This window comes from Octopus bimaculoides, chromosome 19, assembly GCF_046866305.1.
Source record: "Octopus bimaculoides isolate indiv1 chromosome 19, ASM4686630v1, whole genome shotgun sequence".
Lineage (NCBI taxonomy): Eukaryota > Metazoa > Mollusca > Cephalopoda > Octopoda > Octopodidae > Octopus > Octopus bimaculoides.
Window position 1 is genome coordinate 48,799,489 of NC_142946.1, and position 19,739 is coordinate 48,819,227.

At 36.1% G+C, this 19,739-nt stretch overlaps 1 protein-coding gene across 9 annotated transcripts in view; it reads left to right on the plus strand.

The window, feature by feature from the left end:
- Positions 1–19,739, plus strand: part of LOC106877032 (uncharacterized) — an 88,343-nt gene that overhangs the window by 59,737 nt on the left and 8,867 nt on the right. For 7 of the 9 annotated variants that reach the window (XM_089337610.1, XM_089337613.1, XM_014925817.3 and 4 more), the window contains 9 exons: positions 3,575–3,666; positions 5,101–5,338; positions 6,068–6,219; positions 8,005–8,155; positions 9,762–9,902; positions 10,990–11,154; positions 11,874–11,961; positions 13,156–13,201; positions 17,294–17,392. In XM_089337610.1, the coding sequence (XP_089193736.1) occupies positions 3,575–3,666; positions 5,101–5,338; positions 6,068–6,219; positions 8,005–8,155; positions 9,762–9,902; positions 10,990–11,154; positions 11,874–11,961; positions 13,156–13,201; positions 17,294–17,392 (1,172 nt within the window). The remainder of the gene's footprint in view (positions 1–3,574; positions 3,667–5,100; positions 5,339–6,067; positions 6,220–8,004; positions 8,156–9,761; positions 9,903–10,989; positions 11,155–11,873; positions 11,962–13,155; positions 13,202–17,293; positions 17,393–19,739) is intronic. The other 2 variants (XM_089337611.1, XM_014925816.3) reach the window with 1 other exon arrangement.

Below are 19,739 nucleotides of genomic sequence, written 5' to 3' on the forward strand. Positions count from 1 at the left end.
ATCTTTCACCATCTTTTTGAATAGGATTATTTCCTTTCGATCATCTCACCACACATGTACCACCAAATCTATTTCTCATATTCTCAATTTCACAAGAACACTACCTACACAAACAGACTACGTCACCTCTTTCAATCCCTTTCCACCATCTATAAATAGGCTTGGCAGCATCCTAAACTATGATACTACTAACTAACTTTCCCACCCATCCCTCTCCTTTATCTCTGTCCTTAGTTTATCACTCATACCCCCACCACCTATATGCTACACACACACATTCCTTCCTACTCACTAGACCTTTTAACCTCATCCCCCTATTCCTCCTTCACTCTATATGCTCATCCCCTCTACCCTGTTAATACCAACTGACCATAAATATATCGCTACCATCCTCCGCCTCTATATCTCCTCTATCCCCTTTCACATTCTATCTTCTTGACTTGACCTAATTACCGCTAACTTTTCACTTGACTTGGACATTCTTCAAGTAAACAAGCAAAAATCTATCGCAATATGGAATATATATACCTCTGCTATCTATGCTATATCAACTCTCGTTCCAACATAAATTTCCGGATTATTCACACAAGGATTACTTTGCACGAATTTCTACACGGATATTTACCACTGGAATGAAACTACACTTCAAGTACTGTTCTCTCTTTTTTCAGCACATCACACACTTTACCACTTCATACTAAAAATATCCGCCTATGGATATAATAATAGATTACTTTATTTTTTCTGTCTCCGATGAAGGGAAGTACTGGATCTTCCCAGAAACAGCTGTAAGACTCTATCCATAAAATTCTTCAACCTTACCTTTGCTCTCTTTATCTTTTTGTTTTCATATATTTACATATATATATATATATATACACATATATATAAATGTCCTTATTTAAACTTAGTAATATGGTAAAATCACATGAAAATAAAATAAAAATAAAAACAAATATTTTGTTTACAAAATAGCCTTTTACAAGCAAAGCAGTAGAACAGCTAGTGAGAGAGAGAGAGTAGTATCAGTGAAGGGAAAGGAGAGAAAAAAGTAATTCAGTGAAGGGGAGGCAGAGAGAGTAATAGCCATGACTGAGAGTGTGAGAGAAAGTAATGGCCGTTTGAGAAAGAAGAACGTGGAGTGTGTCTTTTGTTGTCAATTTATGAATGAGAAAGGAAGGGGCGAATAAAGTAAAAGACAGCCATTCAACTCTGTGTGAGTATATGTGTATATACGTGTGTATGAAAAAGGGAGGTATGTGAATGTTTGTGTGTGTGTGTGCGTGTACATGTCTGTGTGTCTGTGTGTGGGAGTGTGTGGGAATGGGTGCATGCGTAATGGTAACATACAACTCTGAAGATAAAAACTGAGATCATTCCAATTTCGTTTGAGTATTTGCATGTGTATGATAACCTTTTATCACATAATTATATTTAAATTTGTGAACATTAATATCTGGAATTATAATTCTAAGTTAGTCTATAAGATGAATAATTTAGGTTATTCTAATTTAGTTTTGGACAAGAGTAATATTATTTGGTTTGTTATTCCCTATGCCAGCCAATTAAAAAGTAATTTAATTGGGGTGGTGTATAAATTGTTTTTAAAGCACTTCAATAAAAATAAGTAGATATGAGATTTTGAATCCAAGAGCCATTAAAGTTGCTTTTTTGGTCTCTAGGAATCTATCTCAGAGTATTTCTTCTCTTAATGAAAAGAAATTATCCAGTTTTTATCTTCGAGATAAATACTTAGTTAATACTAGCGAGAAAGGCAAAGTCCCAGAGGATTTTTGCCTTCTCCTTTTTCTCCATTACCTTGTCCAGTGTATGTTGGTACCAAGCATTATCTCATATCCATACTTACAGCATAATAGCCAGTGGAGGTTTTGGGCTACCTTCTTGTGTCTACACTTGTACTCTTTCTGTGCAGGTGAACTGGCAGAAGCATTAGCAGCGTTTCGTGTCTTTACATTCTGAGTTCAAATTCTACTGTTATCATAACCAAAGGAGGGCTAATTTTATACATATATATATATATGTGTGTGTGTGTGTGTGTGTGTGTGTGTGTGTGTGTGTGTGTGTATGTACGTATGTATGTATGTGTTTGTGTGTCTGTGTTTGTCCCCCTACCATCGCTTGACAACCAATGCTGGTGTGTTTATGTCCCCATAATATTTTGTGGTTCAGTGAAAGAGATCAATAGAATGAGTACTAGACTTAGAAAGAATAAGTCCTGGGAATTGATTTCATCCACTAAAACCACAAGTAAACAAATATATTAATTAATGTAGATTTACCTTGCATTCAATATTTCGGGGTTATGATCCCATCTTCAGGAAATTACCGAATGTTGCAGGCACTGCAACCCTGAAATGATGAATGCAAGGTAAGTCTACATTAATTCATATGCTTGTTTTCTTGTGATTTGCCTTGCATTGTTCTGGCCTTACCCATGATCCTTTATACAATATATACATGCGTGTGTGTGTTTGTGTGTGTATCTCTCTCTCTCTCTCTCTCTCTCTCTATCATCATCATCATCATCATCATCATCATCGTTTAACGTCTGCTTTCCATGCTAGCATGGGTTGGACGATTTGACCGAGGACTGGTGAATCCGGATGGCAACACCAGGCTCTAATCTAATTTGGCAGAGTTTCTACAGCTGGATGCCCTTCCTAACGCCAACCACTCAGAGAGTGTAGTGGGTGCTTTTACGTGTCACCCGCACGAGGGCCAGTCAGGCGGTACTGGCAACGGCCACGCTCAAAATGGTGTCTTTTATGTGCCACTCCCGAGCAGCGCCGGGTGCCTCTGCTAGTATATATATATATATATAGAGAGAGATATACATAGTGAAATAAATATCGGGAGAGACACAGACAGATTAAAACAGAGAGGGAGTGAAATTGAATGAGAGAGAGGGGGTTATTCAAAGCACGAGGAGTTTTAGGGATTTCTATCATTTGTACACAGTAAATATAGAATGGAGGCCAGCTACTTCTAAGACAAGTTTTAGCTTTAAAGTGACTGTGCGAGGAAATACAACTGAAAACATATATATATATATATATTATTTTGCTTAAAAGAGTTCCAACACTGTCTGTTTTTTATGTTTTATTTATATTCCTGCAGAACTAATGTGGGGTATAGAATATGGAATATACAATATATAATATAATATACAATATATAATATAAAATAAAATAAAAATGGATGGCACCATGAAATAAAGTATTGAATGTAGATGAAATATTGAGTGTTCAATATAAAGGATCAAATATATAAATATATAAATATAAATATATATATATAAAGGCGACTCGAGTTTCAGGGCTATTTCCCTTCGTCATGGCCGGTATGACAATACCCCACATTAGTTCTGCAGGAATATAAATAAAACATAAAAAACAGACAGTGTTGGAACTCTTTTAAGCAAAATAATATATTCCTCTATACACAATCATACAAAAAAATCCACCTTTTTTTGTATTTATTTTTACTCGCATATATATATATATATATATATATATATATATATATATTTATAAAAATTTTCCATTTCTTGCAGCTCCATCTTCACCACCATCAACAACAGATGGCAATTATTTTGATTTGAAGTGTTCTAATACCAGCAAAAGATGTCTCAGTGTGTTCTGGCAGGTAATATCCATGTTTCCTTTTGTATTTTATGTATTTATATATCTATGCTGTTTAACCTTCGGTCAAACCTAGTTGGACTGAACAACTTTCAAAGCCCGACAAATCATGGCAATAAGCACGTGTGGTTAAGAAGCTTTGCAACCACATGGTTTTGGATTTTGATTCTTCATCAATAGCCTCAGGATAACCAATGACTTATGAGTGTATCTAGTTGATGGAAACAGTGAGGAAGCCTGTCATGTGTGTGCCTGTGTGTATCTATCTCTGTGTGTGTGTATGAGTGTGTGTGCACGTGCATGTGTGTGTGTCTTTGTGGGTTTTTCTTCCACCACTTGACAATGGACGATGGTTTGTTTACATTCTTATAATTTAGCAGTTCAGCAAAATACACCATAATAAGCACCAGACGTAAAAATATGTTCTGTGGTCAATTTCTTCAAAGAAACCCTTTAAGGTGGTGCTACAGCATGGTCACACTTCAATGACTGAAACAAGTGAAAGAATAAAAAGAAGCTTCTCTTTACAGCAGATGTTTGCAGCTGCTTTATCTAACATCCCCTTCCCTTTTTGAGTACTCTTCAAGGATCATAAAAAGGAACGACAAAATTGCTGTAGGGAGCAGAGTATCCAATGTTTTGGATAGAGTGCTTCTTCAGGGTCAAGAAAGGAAGAGGGAAAAGAAAGGATGTTGAGAAGAAAATCGGAGGAAAAGGAAAGGCAGTAGAGTGCTACATTCTGTATGTTTCAGCAACTGGCTGCAACTGATGAGGAACACAAAACAATGTGAACTTGTATATGTAGACAGGCAGACAACAACCAGTTTCTTTGGATTTAGTTTTATTTCTTATTTAAGAGAGATTTTTTCTTTTACTGTTTCTTGCTAATCGCTCTTGTTCTTGAGCTTTTCATGGTTATTAGTCAATTATATAACCGGTTAACCAATTGACTAATCAATATGTCTGATTAACCATTCGATCAACCATTCAGTTAGATAGGTTTATCAAAGCCCTTTGTCATCATTTGCAACCTCATTAGTGCTGTACCTGCTCATACTCCAGATCTACTTCAGGTCTGTTGCCTTGTTAACAGCTTCTTTATTCATATTTATATGAACGTGAATGAGAATATATATGAGCAAGAGTGGTGGGGGGGGGGGGGCAGGGAGAGACAAAACAAGAGAGATAGTATGTGTTTGTGTGGCTGATTGATTGATTGACCAGACAATTAATCAAACAATTAATTACTTAAATGGTTAAATGGTTAACTATATTTAAAATTAATTGAAAGAAACACAGAGCATCTCAAAATAAATAGGGTAGTGAAAGGGTTAAGGTGCTTCTCCAGCATAGCCACAGTCAAATGACTGAAGTCAAATGATAAAGAATAAAATAAAAAAACATATTGACTGTTTGTTAATGTTTGTCTTTTTCACAGAGTTTACCTGTGGAATTCAGGAATGATATTCTAACAGGATACTGTGTCCAATACATTGATGGAAGTTCATCAACTAATAACACTGAACAATGCCTGGATTCAAACAATTTAATAGTTGACTCTTTATATAAAGATTTTCAAGATCTTCCAAGGAACCAAACACTTACATTTTCCATTGTGGCAGTAACCAAAAGTAAAAGAATGTCTCAACCTGCATTTATACAGGTGAAAAACACAGGTAAATACATCTTCCAGTTTTATTTTTATTTAGAAGATTTTTAGAATCATTTGATTAGTTTTTGAAATGTATAAATGATAACTATTGAGGCATCTGTACTTCTCTTCTGTTGATTCATTTTCTGTTGATAGATGTCCTTAGAATGTTAAGAGAATCCTCATCATCATCTTCATCACCATCATCATCATCATCACCATGCAATGTCCATTGTCCATCGAGGGTTCCAGTTGATCCAATCAACGGAACAGCCTGCTCGTGAAATTAACGTGCAAGTGGCTGAGCACTCCACAGACACATGTACCCTTAACGTAGTTCTCGGGGATATTCAGCGTGACACAGTGTGACAAGGCTTACCCTTTCAATTACAGGCACAACAGAAACAGGAAGTAAGAGTGAGAGAAAGTTGTGGTGAAAGAGTACAGCAGGGTTCGCCACTATCCCCTGCCAGAGCCTCATGGAGCCTTAGGTGTTTTCGCTCAATAAACACTCACAAAGCCCCGTCTGGGAATCGAAACCGCAATCCTATGACCGCGAGTCTGCTGCCCTAACCACTGGGCCATTGCGCCTCCACACAGTCAAGTGTAATATTCGGAAAATCATCAAGCAATTAAAGTATTCTTTTTAATTAATTCATAATTATATATATAACTTTCATACTCATGTATACAAAAGTGAGATAATGTAAAACAACTTTTAAACATTCAGATTTTTTTTTTTCCTTTTTTCTAGCCCCAAGGAAGCCTACAGCAGTTTATGTGATGAGAATAAGTGCTGAAATATACAACATAACTTGGACAACTGAACAACCCCAGGAAAGTGTTAATGTAACTGTGTTTTGGTGCCAGAATAAGATAATTGTCTCTTCTGAAATAGAATGCAAAGTAAGTAAATTCTATAAACATGTGCAAATTCATTGTCGGCGTCATCGTCATCATCATCATCATCATTTAATGTCTGCTTTCTATGCTGGCATGAGTTAGATGGTTTGATAGGAGCTGACTAGGCAGAAGACTGCACCATGTTTCACTGTCTGTTTTGGCATGGTTTTACTGCTGGATGTCCTTCTTAACACCAATCTCTCCACAGAGTGGATTGAGTGCTTTTTACATGGCACCAGCACAGGTGAGACCAGTTTTAGCATGGTTTTCTTTTTACAGTTGGATGCCCTTCCAAATGCTAACCACTTTACAGTGTGGACTGGTAGTTTTTTACATGGTACCAGCACATGGTGCATGAAGATTGTAGCTAAAAACAAAAAAAAACAAAAAACTGAACAGGACAACTATAAAAAAAGTTTTAAAAATTTTGATTGATATTTAAATAAAATAATAAAGTAATAAATAATTAAATAAATAAAAACACCCAAAAGATAGAGAAAGAGAAATAGTAAAAGAAAAGAAACCATGGTAAGAAAAGAGAATATGATTGTATGTATATGTATGTGTTATTATCTCCTTATCTTGACTTCATGGTACAGTTGTAAACAAGTGTCACCATCACGAAAGTGGTATCCTTTATTTCCAATCTTCCATGAAAACATGTCTGGTCACTGGGAAATATTAACTCGCTTGGAAGCAGGTGAGGGTTGGTGACAGGAAGGGCGTCCAGCCATAGAAAAATTTGTCTCAACAAGTTCCATCCAACCTATGTGACCATGGAAAAGGGGACATTAAAATCATGATGAGGATCTATTTTCAAGATGGAATGATAAAATCTGAAGGAGATTTAGTTGCCATTTATAGAAGGTTGAAGCTTCTTTGTTTTGCCATGGCCACCCCAAGGAATTTACAAGCACACAGAGACAGACTGAACAGTGGAGCATGTTTGGCATGTCTGGACTTTCAGACTGCATCTCATATGGGTCATCAGTCTATTCTGAAATGTGTAATATGTGTCTCAATTAAGTAGAGACTTGCTATAAATGCAACAAAAGATCAGTGAATCTAGGTCAAACCTCTTTGTATGAACAACTGTCTTGTGTTCCCTAGGAGTGCTGGAACAAAGCCGACTTAGTTGGAGCATAGTAGGGTGGCATGGGGAAAGGCTATACAATAGCAATACAATATCAATAAATATAAACGATACATAAAAAAAAACAAAGAAAGGAAATATTCCTATTTAAGCAAAACAAGAGTATCAGTATCAGCAGATACTTATGCGGTCAAACAGACAAAATAAAAGCTTGTCCACCATTTGCAAATGAATATAATCTGGTTGGTTAGGGTGGCAAGTTGGCAGAATTGTTAACATGTTAATAGAAGGTTTTAATTAACATAATTCTAAAACAGGAAGTTTGTGTTAGAATAAAGGGCAGCATCAGATGTGTTCATATCAAATGTGTTGTGTGTGTGTGTGTGTGAATGATGGGTTTCCAGATAATATCTATCTTCCATATTCACTCACCTGGTGTTGGTCAGGTCAGGTCTATAGTAGAAGACACTTACCCAAAGTACCAAGTAGTGGGACTGGACTAAAAGCCACATGGCTGTAAAGTGAGATTCTTAATCACACAGCCATGCCTGTGTCTTCATGATTAACGCCAAAAAGAAAAAAAAGATTCTTTGAGAGCTGTGCCCCAGCATACCTACAGCACATAATAATAAAAGAATATATATATACGTTTATACAAGCATATTTTACAATTAATTTTTCTTGATTGCTTCTAGGACTATGTCAAATGGAAAACACTTGTGAATGAAAGTTATCTGTTGGTAAATTACAGTGCAGAACAAAGTCCTGTTTTTGCTGCATACGTTAGCACAGAAAAAGGAAGCAGTTCTTTAACAAACGCTGAATGTATATTTACACCAGGAAAACGTAAATTTAATTTATCTCAATTTATTATTATCACTAGTGTGTATCCCATTGTTTTATACCCAGAATAACTAATATGAAGTCTCTGATAGAGTTCATGGTGTCCCCTCAGCATCTGCTTACCAAAGTCATTGCTTTTTACCTTGAAATGGTGTATGTCTCCTATTATGCTGCTGCTACTGCTGTATTGCAGGTGGTTTTTGTGAAATTACATGTTGTTGGTACATGACAAATTGTTCAACCATGAAATGACTTTCTTAAAAATGATTGTAAGAAAGTAAATCATTCACCTGTTTTCCTAAAACAATGGAATGGAAGAAACTGAGGTGGATAGATATTTCCTGAGTCTAAGTTGCTGGTGTATTTGGGCAAGAGAGATTGATACAAAAAAAAAGATGTGATACACAGATAGATAGACAGAAAGATAGATAGATAGACAGATAGACAGAGAGAGAGAGAGGTAGTTGACTGGCTCACTGGCTAAATAGATAGATGCATACATATACATACACACATACACACACACTGATAAACATAAATATATGCATACGACATACTCCATGACTTGCTGATTGGGAATCCCCCCCCCCTCCTTTACAGCATATTTACGTTGGCGCAATACTGTTTATGGTTTTTTTTACTGCTTTTTATTCTTTTTTCTTTGTCCTACTTTTTGCTTTTTGCTTGTGGATATACAATTCGGCCACTCCACCCAATATCGTTAGATTTGTAAGAGAAAATAGCTTAGTTGGTTCACATTTCAAGCCTGTCCAACTTGACAGCAACCAGATACAAATTATCAGTACTTGACAGCAGTAAGTCTACTGTTACACATACACAACACACACATACACAACACATACAACATGACACACACACACACACACATGCAGCCATACACACATACTCACAACCTCATACAGATACACACACATGTTGTCTCTTACATACTCACAATTACACATGCATGCATACATACACTGATGCACAGTCACACACACATACAAAACACGTACGCACATGCACACGTATGCAGCCACACACATACTCACAACCTCATACACACGCTCACAATCACACACACACACACATATGTTTTCTTCAAGCTGTTTATGAGTTGAATTTAAATTCCACCAAGACTAACTTTAACTTCCATCTTCTCAAAGTTTAAGAACAGAAATATCAGTTGAGCACCGGTGTCAATATAATCAACTTACACTCTCCCTGCTCAAAATTGCTGGCCTTGTGTTATTGTTTGTGAAATTGTGCACCCAGAACAATGAAACCGTTCTGCACACCCTAGTCCAGTACCTGAGTATTGTTGACCTGTGGGTTTATGTCAAACACCTGCTGTTGTGTGTAGAACAAATCAGCTGAATCCATTGTGAAGATTGCTCTGCCACCTTCTTTTGGCTGGGAAGGGGCAGGCAATTTTTATTTGTTTAGTGGCTGCAGTGAAAGAAGTTGTGTGTCATGAAAGAAGTGTTGTGAGTTCAAATATTATTATTATTATTATTATTATTATTATTATTATTATTATTATTATTATTATTATTATTATTATTATCATCATCATTATCATTATTAGAAAGATCTTATGCTATTTCAGCCATGAAACCTCGGACACCTAGTATCAGTTGGTCACAAACTAAGTTTTCTCTTACATGGCCTACTCTGCAATGTCCGGACTGGAATGGTATACCCATTGCTTATGTGCTGCATTATGCAGATGGTAAGAGTTGTGAAAATGGTGCGTATTCTTTTTAAATGAATCCTTTTCCATTTATTGTTGTTGTTGTTGTTGTTGTATGTAGTGACTGTTACAATGGTATAAATACATCATTATCGTTATCGTTAATATTTTCATATTATCATTGTGCTCCTTCTCCTCCACCTTCTCATCATCATCATCATCATCATCATCATCACCATCATCATCATCATCAACATGATCCATCATTACCATACCCATCATCATTACCACCACCATCATCATCTTCATCTTCTTCATCATCGTCGTTGTCATCATCAACAAAATCATCATCTACAGCAGCAATATCTGTATCATCTTCATCATCATCGTTAACATTGTTATCATCATCATCATTGTCATCATTGTCAACAACATGATCCATCATCACCATCCACATCATCATTATCACTATCATCATAGTCATCATCGTTGTCATCATCATCATCATCATCATCATCATCACCATCTTCATCATCAACATCATCATCTGCAGCAGCAATATCTATATCAACATCATCATCATCGTCAACACCATCATCGTTATCATCGCCATCAAGAAAATCCTGACGTCAATCTTCAGTACTTCATCCCCTGTCTTCCTGGGTCTCCCACTTCCATGTATTCCTCCCACCTTGAGAGACTAGAACCAAAATTATCCCAAGTGTCACCACCCACTTTTCTTTTAGACAGAATATAACTACGACTATATCATTAAACATGTCCTGTTTTGGGGTATTTTTTCTTTTTAATGTTAATATCTGAGCTGAGGGAGGTTTGGTAGATTTTCCTATTAGGCTGAGTGAAAAGTTTAACATAACACTTAACTAGCACCAGTGTTATTATTTAATAAACAAATGTCATTATTTAACAAGTACAAACTCAATGCACAGCAAAGTAATTACAAACTTCTGAAGTCAAGGAGAACTCTTAGCATTTTTGAGTTGTGATTGTAAGTGGTTAATGAGAAAATAGAAATAAAAGATGTGATATTCCTGTCACTCATAAAGATATTCTGTGACTGGTAAAAAAAATATAAGGAAATGGTAAAATGTTTTCCTTTTCTCTTTTTAAAAATCCTTTATAGCTACGAAGAAAGAATTTCCAGTGATTGGAATAAAAGCAGCTGAAAATGATGTTGTCATCAATGGCCTATCACCAGGCACGGAATATTCAGTATGTATACAAGTGAAGACAAAGCATGGACTAAGTCTAATGAGTGACACCATAACAGGAGTAACTAAAGACACAGGTAAAGAGAATACTTTATGGAATCATCTAGAATCATCATCATCATCATCGTCATTTAACGTCCGCTTTTCATGCTAGCATGGGTTGGACAATTTGACTGGGGACTGGCGAACCAGATGGCTACACCAGGCTCCAATCTGACCTGGCAGAGTTTCTACAGCTGGATGCCCTTCCTAACGCCAACCACTCCGAGAGTGTAGTGGGTGCTTTTTACATGCCCACCAGCACGAGAGCCAGTCCAGTGGTACTGGCAACGGCCACGCTCAAAATGGTGTTTTTTACGTGCCACCTGCACAGGAGTCAGTCCAATGTTTTGTTCACATGCCACCGGCACGAGTGCCAGTAAGGCGAAGCTGGAAGCGATCGCGCTCAAATGGTGCTTTTTACGTGCCACCGGCACGGAAGTGAGACCGCTGCTCTGGCAGTGATCCCGCTCGGTTGGTGCCGTTAGTGCTCCACTGGCACAGGTGCCAGTCATCGAATTTGGTTCAGTTTCGATCTCACTTGCCCCAACAGGTCTTCGCAAGCTGAGTTTAGTGTCCAATGAAGGAAGGTTGGCATGGGTGCCAGTCAACGAATTTGGTTCAATTTTGGTCATCATGATGGTGGCGGTGGTAGTGGTGATGATGATGATGATGATAGTGATGTTGATGATGATGATAATGATGATGATGATAACAACAGTGCATATAAAAAATACTGCTTATTTTTTTTTTATAGAATTTGTAATACTGGTTGCAATAATTGTGCCTATATCAGTGTTTGTAATACTAGCAATACTACTATGCGTAAAACAATATTATTCTAGGTAAGTCATCTATCTTTGTTTCTTTTTCATGAACATGCTCATAAAAACATAAATCTAGAACCATATATGGGGTATTTCATGATTCTTTCATGGCTTGCAAGAATCTTAATGTGAACTCATGTGTCGAAACCCATTTTCTTGTATCTCAGGAGAGTCATTATGCCAGTAATAAACACACACACTGTTTTCATTTCACTTCTTCTTCTTATTATTCGATTTAAGGTGGCGAGCTAACAGAATTGTTAGCATGCCAAGCAAATGCTTAGCAGCATTTTGTTTGTCCTTAATGTTCTGAGTTCAAATCCCATCGAGGTCGAATTTACCTTTCATCCTTTTGGGATTGATAAATAAAGTACCAGTTGTGTTCTGGGGTTGATGTAATCAACTATACCCCTCCCACCAAATTTCAGGCCTTATGCCTATATTAGAAAGGATTATTATTATTATTATTATTAAGGTGGCAAGCTGCCAGAATCATTAGCATCCAGGACAAAATGCTTAGATGTATTTCATCTTTTGGAATGCATGACAAGCATATATTTTCTTATGGTTTTGCTTTTATTTCAACTGTAACTTTACTTAACTAGGTAGATGGTGCTGTGAGCTGATCTAGGTGCATACACACCATTTGTCAACAAGTGAGATATATTCTTCATAACAAAATGCAGGGATTAGCTTGTTCCCCAGTTCAAACGTGCATAATAACATTGCGATTTCATTTATCACTGTTTGGGCTCCCCACTCCATAATTTACTTACACTTAATTCAGCTCATAGTGTTGTCTGCTTAGTGTCTGTGGTCACTGAGGAGATAACTGCTCCAAAAATGCTAGCATCTCACAGTCTAGGTAGGTGGTACTGCAAGCTAATCTAGGTGTATACACACCATTTGTTGACAAGCAAGATATATTCTCCATGACAAAACACAGTAAGTAGCTTGTTCCCCAGTTCAAACATGCATCAAGCAGATTCAGATTGATAATAACATTGCACTTATTTAACATGGAATTTTACACTAGAGTTTCCAAATGTACCTTGAGTTGGGAGGTGGGGAAGAAGCTCCATTATTTTAGATGCTGTTATACCATTATTTCCCAAGTTGACTATATTATTATGTGACATTTTTATGATTCCTTATCAAAATTTTAATGCTACCCACTTTCTAAATGTTTGAATTTTTGTTGATATATTTCAGATACAACAAATATAAGAAGCAAATTAGTATTGAATATGTAAGAGTGGTAAATTTGTTTCTTATAATCATCATTATCATCAACATCAACATCATCATCATCGTTATTGTCGTCATCATCGTCGTCATCAACAGCATCATCATTTAATCTCTGTTCACCATGCTGGTATGGGTTGGCTGGTTTGATAGGAGCTGGTAAGCCAGAGAGTTGCATCGGGCTCCGATTGTCTTGTTTTGGGGTGGTTTCTACAGCTGGATGCCCTTCCTAATGCCAACCACTTTACACAATGTATTGGATGCTTTTTACATGACACCAGCACAACACCCTTTGCACACACACACATATAGATATGCACACACATCGATTAGATGGGTATAAGACGTTTTGGCACAGTTGATTTGGAATTGTTGATTCAACATTGATATTGACTCCTCTCTCTCTCTCTCTCTCTCTCTCTCTCTCTCTCTCTCTCTCTCTCTGTGAGTATATTTCTCTTTATGTGTATGAAAAGAAAGAAAGTTTTTGTCAATCATTTTCAATTAATAATTTGCAATCTCTCTTTCTTACCTGCACTTCCCCCCCCTCTCTCTCTCTTTCTCTCTCTCTCTCTCTCTCTCTCTCTCTATCTGTATGCAAGGTGGTTGCTGTTAGGAAGAGCATCCAGCAGTAAAAACCCTGCCAAAACAGACACAGTTGCCGGGAGTAGTCTTCTACCTGGCCAGCTCCTGTCAAACAGTCTAATGTACGCCCTCTTGGAAGGTGGACGTTAAATAATGATGATAATGATGATGATGATGATGATACATAATATGGAATGCACGTATACAGTAATTAAGCATACACTGATCCCTAACATCTCTCTCTCTCTCTCTCACACTGCAAATCCAATCCATCACCGGAACTGTAAAAATCTGTAAAACTTTCCAGAAGTTTAGCATATAAATATATATGTGCATGTCTAGATATGCAACTATGTATGTAAGAATACATCCATAAAACAAAACATACAAATCTACACACATACGTGCGCGCAGTTAGGAACTGGCTCTTTCTCCATTGGCAAGAGAAATAAAACTAAATAACGGCATACATACATACATACAGTGGCAAACTGAGTCTAAAAATATTGGTTGCCAGGAGACGGGGTGGGAGGTGCACCCACAACTACAAAGTTATCATTTAATTTTTATAACCATGAGAGAAACCTAATTGGTAAAAAAAAAAAATGTAAATATTTTCGAACTTAAAGGTGCATGATTTAAAGGAGATTTGGTTGTTGTTTTTAGCACATTCCATGACCACCTTCCTCATTTCTTTGTCACTGTCACATGTATTGATGTTTTTCAATAACTTTCTTCCCATAACCCCATTTAATGTGGTACATTACTGGGATTTAAGCAACAAAAAGAAGTTTAAATTTAAATCCGCCCTCCCCCCCACCAAGCGAGATCATGTTTGGGTGGGGGGGGGGGGGGGTTAGTGTGTAAGAGAACATATATTTACTGATAGAAAAGTCTTCTATTAAGATAAATCTCTTTTCGATACCGTTTCTAAATCATTTTGGATAAATTCCACCACTGATTTTCTCAGGCACTCTAATATTTTAAACAGAAAAAAATGGAGTGTGAAAAAAATCTGAAATTTTCAATTTTTTTTTTTTTTAATGGCATAAATGTGCTTATGGGGAGAAACATACATCAATACATGTGATGGGGACAAAGATGGTCATAGGATGTGCTAGAAATAACAGTTAAATCTCCTTTAAATCACACACCTTTTCATGTGAAAATATTAGGTTGTCAAGGAAGTTCTTGCGGGATTTTTAATTTTGGTTTCAAAAGTATTTTCAAATTAATTTTCGTTAAAATACTTTGACTTTATATATCATTTTAAAGCCCGTTTTTCGCTCTATCTAATTGTGTTACTCTTCTTCTTTTTGAATTAGGCCATTTTTTCCCCATATGTTGAATACAACATGGACAAAAAGCAAATTCACACAATTTTCTTATTTAATTTCAAGCTAGGCTGAAAAGCTGCTGAAACAGTTCACAATATCAACGATGTGTTTGGCCCAGGAACCACTAATGGTGGTTCAAGAAATCTTGTAGTGGTGACGAGAATCTTGAAGATGATAAGTGTAGTGGTCGGCCATCAGATGTTGACATCGATCAACTAAGAGCCTTAGTGACAGCCAATCCACACACAACTGTTCGAGAGCTTGCTTCTGAATTAGACGTAACACATATGACAATTTCCAACCACTTGAAAGAGATTTGAAAAACAAAAATTGTTGAGAAATGGGTGTCACATGAATTGAATGCCAACCAAAAGAAACGCTGTTTTGAAGTGTCGTCTTCCCTTCTTTTACACAACAAGAACGACCCGTTTCTGGACCAGATTGTGACTTGTGATGAAAAATGGATTCTTTACGACAACTGGCGACACTCAGCTCAGTGGTTGGACATCGCTGAAGCTCCACAGCACTCCCTGAAGCCAAATTTGCATCAAAAGAAGATCATGGTGACTGGTGGTGTGTGGTTGGTCTCATCCATCATAGCTCTTTGGATCCAGGCAAAACCATTTCGGTGGAGAAGTACTGTCAGCAAATGGATGAAATGCATAAGAAACTCTGACAACAGCCAGCATTGGTCAATAGAAAAGGACCAATTCTTCTCCATGACAATGTTCGGCTGCATGTTGCACAACTAACCCTGCAGAAGTTGAACAAATAGGGTTACAAAACTCCACCTCATCCGCTATACTCACCAGACCTCTCGCCTACCGACTACCGCTTTTTCAAGCATCTCGACAACTTCCTGTATGAGAAATGCTTCAAAAACCAAGAGGATGCCAAACATGCCTTCAACGACTTCATTGCCACCAGAACACAGGATTTTTATGCTACTGGCATAAATAAACTTGTTTCACGTTGGTAAAAGTGTGTTGATTCTGATGGTGTTTATTTCGATTAATAAAGTTTTGTTTGAGCTGAGATATGTGCATCTGAATTTAAAGGTTAAAAACTGCAAGAACTTTCTTGACAACCTAATATTTCAAAATTTTTTTTCTTTTTTCTTACTGAAAAGGCTTCTCCCATCGTTTTAAGTGCATACTACAAAACAAATTGGCCAAGATCAGTCCAGATGAGAGTAAGATGGAGAAGGGAGGGAGGTGAGAAAAAAATTAAAGCATTCTTTCAGTCTACCCCTGAAGACAGAAAGTGAATGAGAGGAGAAAGTGAAAGGTGTCTGTATCTGTATATAAAATGGACGTTTGTGTGAGTGTGTGTGTGTGTGAGAGAGAGAGTGAAGGTGTGTGTTGTCATGTATGTATCAAGTTGAGTAAATAGTAAACAACGTTTTGAATCATGAAGAATTTGTACCAGAGTTTTGAGGTTTTTTTACACATTTTTTTTGCAACTGCCTGATAATACAGACATAGACATGCCCAAATGCATCAGTAAATTAACATTGGTATTTTTTTCACTGTTATTACAATCAGCTGAGCAATTTTGCTATTCAACTTCAAAAAAGGACGTAATGCAGCTGAAAATGCTCATGATATCAACAAAACATTTGGTGAGGAAATGACCAATGAGTGGTCAGCTCTTAAAATGGTTTAAACAATTTTGCAGTGGCGACCTCAGCCTTGAAGATTGTGAGTGCAATGGACGCCCATCTGTTATTGATGAAGGTCAGTTAAAGGCTGTCATTGCAAAAGATCCATGTAAAACCATTCAAGAACTGGCACAAGAACTTCACTTTATCACCACTGACCAGCTGTCTGCTGTATCAAATATTTTGACCTCTATTAATTCCTTTGGGAATTCTTTGACCAACTGCTTTGCTTAATTGTTTTATTTGTTTTTTAAATCTTTATTCTTTCTCTAAGACTTAAGATATTTTCTTTGAAACCAAAGTATTTTTCACTTCCTACCCCTGTATATGGTTGCCATCGGGCAAGTTGGCAACCTGACCAATCCGCCACTGTATGCATACATACATACATACACACACACACACATACATACATACATACATACATACATACACACATACATACACATATACATGCACAAACAAATGCGGTTGAAGACATTCTTGCATAAATTTGTATACACTTTGTTTAATATCTATTCAGGAGTATGGAATTAATTCTGCTGAGTACCATTATGCTGATACAATTAGAGGAGAAAATAGCATCCATGAACTACATTTTGGAATTGCCTGTGAAAATCTAGTAAGTTTTTTTGAAATACTTAATCTGTAACTGAGATTGGAATCTTTCCATTTTCATTAATATGCAATTAGTTGGAGAGAGATGGTATGTGTTTATAGCATGCATACAGGCACAGCCATAGCTGTGTGGTAAAAAAAGTCACTTTGTAACCACATGGCGTCAGGTTCAGTCCCACTGTGTGGAAGCCCATATATGTATATATGTGTGTGTGTGTATATATATATATATATATATATATATATATATGTGTGTGTGTATATATATATATATATATATATATATATATATATGTGTGTGTGTGTGTATATATATATATATATATATATATATATATATATATATGTATGTATGTATGTATGTATATTACTGGTGAAGGCCTGTTTATAAAGTTACCCTGGATTTCTTGCTATAAAGAGTATCTTTATGGCGTATCATCAGACAATAAGACTTGTTGGCCTCTTTAAAGTACTCTGAAGAGGCCATAGGCCAACAAGTTTTAATGTCCGATGATATGCCAGAAAGATACTCTTTATAGCAAGAAATCCAGGGTAACTTTATAAACAGGCCTTCACCAGTAATAAATATAGACTGCTCTACTTCTTAGAGTGTACTTCTCTGTTTTTATGTTTTTCTAAAAAAAAAAAAGATATATATATATATATATATATATATATATATATATATATATATATATATATATATATATATATATATAAGGAAGTAAAGTTGTAAGATACCACATGAATGGAAATATATATGAAAGAAGGTTTGAAAATACAATTTTAAAAATGTTTATTCACTTGACTGGTTTCACTTTTTTAGAAAAAGATTGTCAAAAGTAAAATGTAAAGCTTTGTACAAGCTTTGTTGTGTTAAGTACTGGTTGTCACAAAAGTATTAGAATACATATATACATTCTTTGATAATAAGAAAATGTTAAAAACAGTTAACAAGAAAGTATTTAAGAAAGTATTCAACAAAAAGTATGAGGAGTTCAATAAAAATCATGTTTGTTTGGGGATCTTTTTTAAAACGGGGGCCACATTTTTCATTAATGTTTTACGTAGTGTTTTTGGTACCGAAAGACTTTCAAACTTCGTATACTTATCTATTTTGTGTTATAGAACAGAAAAATATTTTTGTATTCGAATTTATTTCATGTAAAAAATAGTCTTATTTCGATAATTTCAACCAATCACTGACAAGTATTCAGTTGTTTACATTTACTCCTTTGGCTCATTAAGCGATGTAAAGCGTATTTAATCTCCATACCTTCGTTTTATTTGCTTTTTTCATTTTAAATTTGTTTAACCCTAACCCTAACCCTAGGGTTAGTGTTAGGGTTAGAGTTAGGGTTAGGGTTAGGGTTAATTGTTTCAGAATCGTTTGTTTATGTAGTCGGCACATAATGTATATCGGCTGAATGGACGTCAGTGATTGGTTGAAATTACAGAAATACGACAACTTTAACATGGAATAATTTATGGATTTCTTTTTTTTTTAAGAAGACTAAGAGAAAAAGATGTTTTATATGACACATTCTACCAGTGTTCCAATTTTCAAAGTGTTTCGTTAATGAAAAATGTGGCCCCCGTTTTAAAAAAGATCCTTGTTTGGTAGTATATATATATATACACACACAGAAGGAGATACATGCACACACCTACACACACCACTCCGACAATTACTAATCACATTCACACACACATATACAGATACACAGATACACACACAAACATGCAAATTCAACACAACCCACACAAACACACATGCAAATATGCACACTTATGTACACACACATACACACACACAAACACAATATGCCCATTTCCCAGTAGAAAATCACACACACTCAAAAAAAAAAACACAGAGATATACACACAATACAATCACAACAAACCTTTCAAGGTTGCTTACAAAAGTACCAATTGAGTTGATGTAATCAAATTCTGCATCTTCTAAAAAGCTGCTGACCTTGTGCTAAAATTAGAAAAAAATATTATTATTTTTAATTTTTACAATTATAATTATTATTTTTATAATCAATATTATTTCCTCAGTTTCATGAAAGCAGAATAATTGTATAGGAAAAAATTCATTACCACCTTCGTTGCACAGGTCAGTATGGTGCAAAGAATAGGAAAAAGAGCATGGACGACTGATAGAGGTTAATGCTTGTGATAAAGCATATGAATGATTGAATGATAGGGAGATAAGTCATAACAGAAATGAGAGAATATCAAAAAGGTAATGAGGGGACGAAGATGGAAGTTTAACAGGGTCATATTGGATGAGAGGTGGAGGCGCAATGGCCCAGTGGTTAGGGCAGCGGACTCGCGGTCATAGG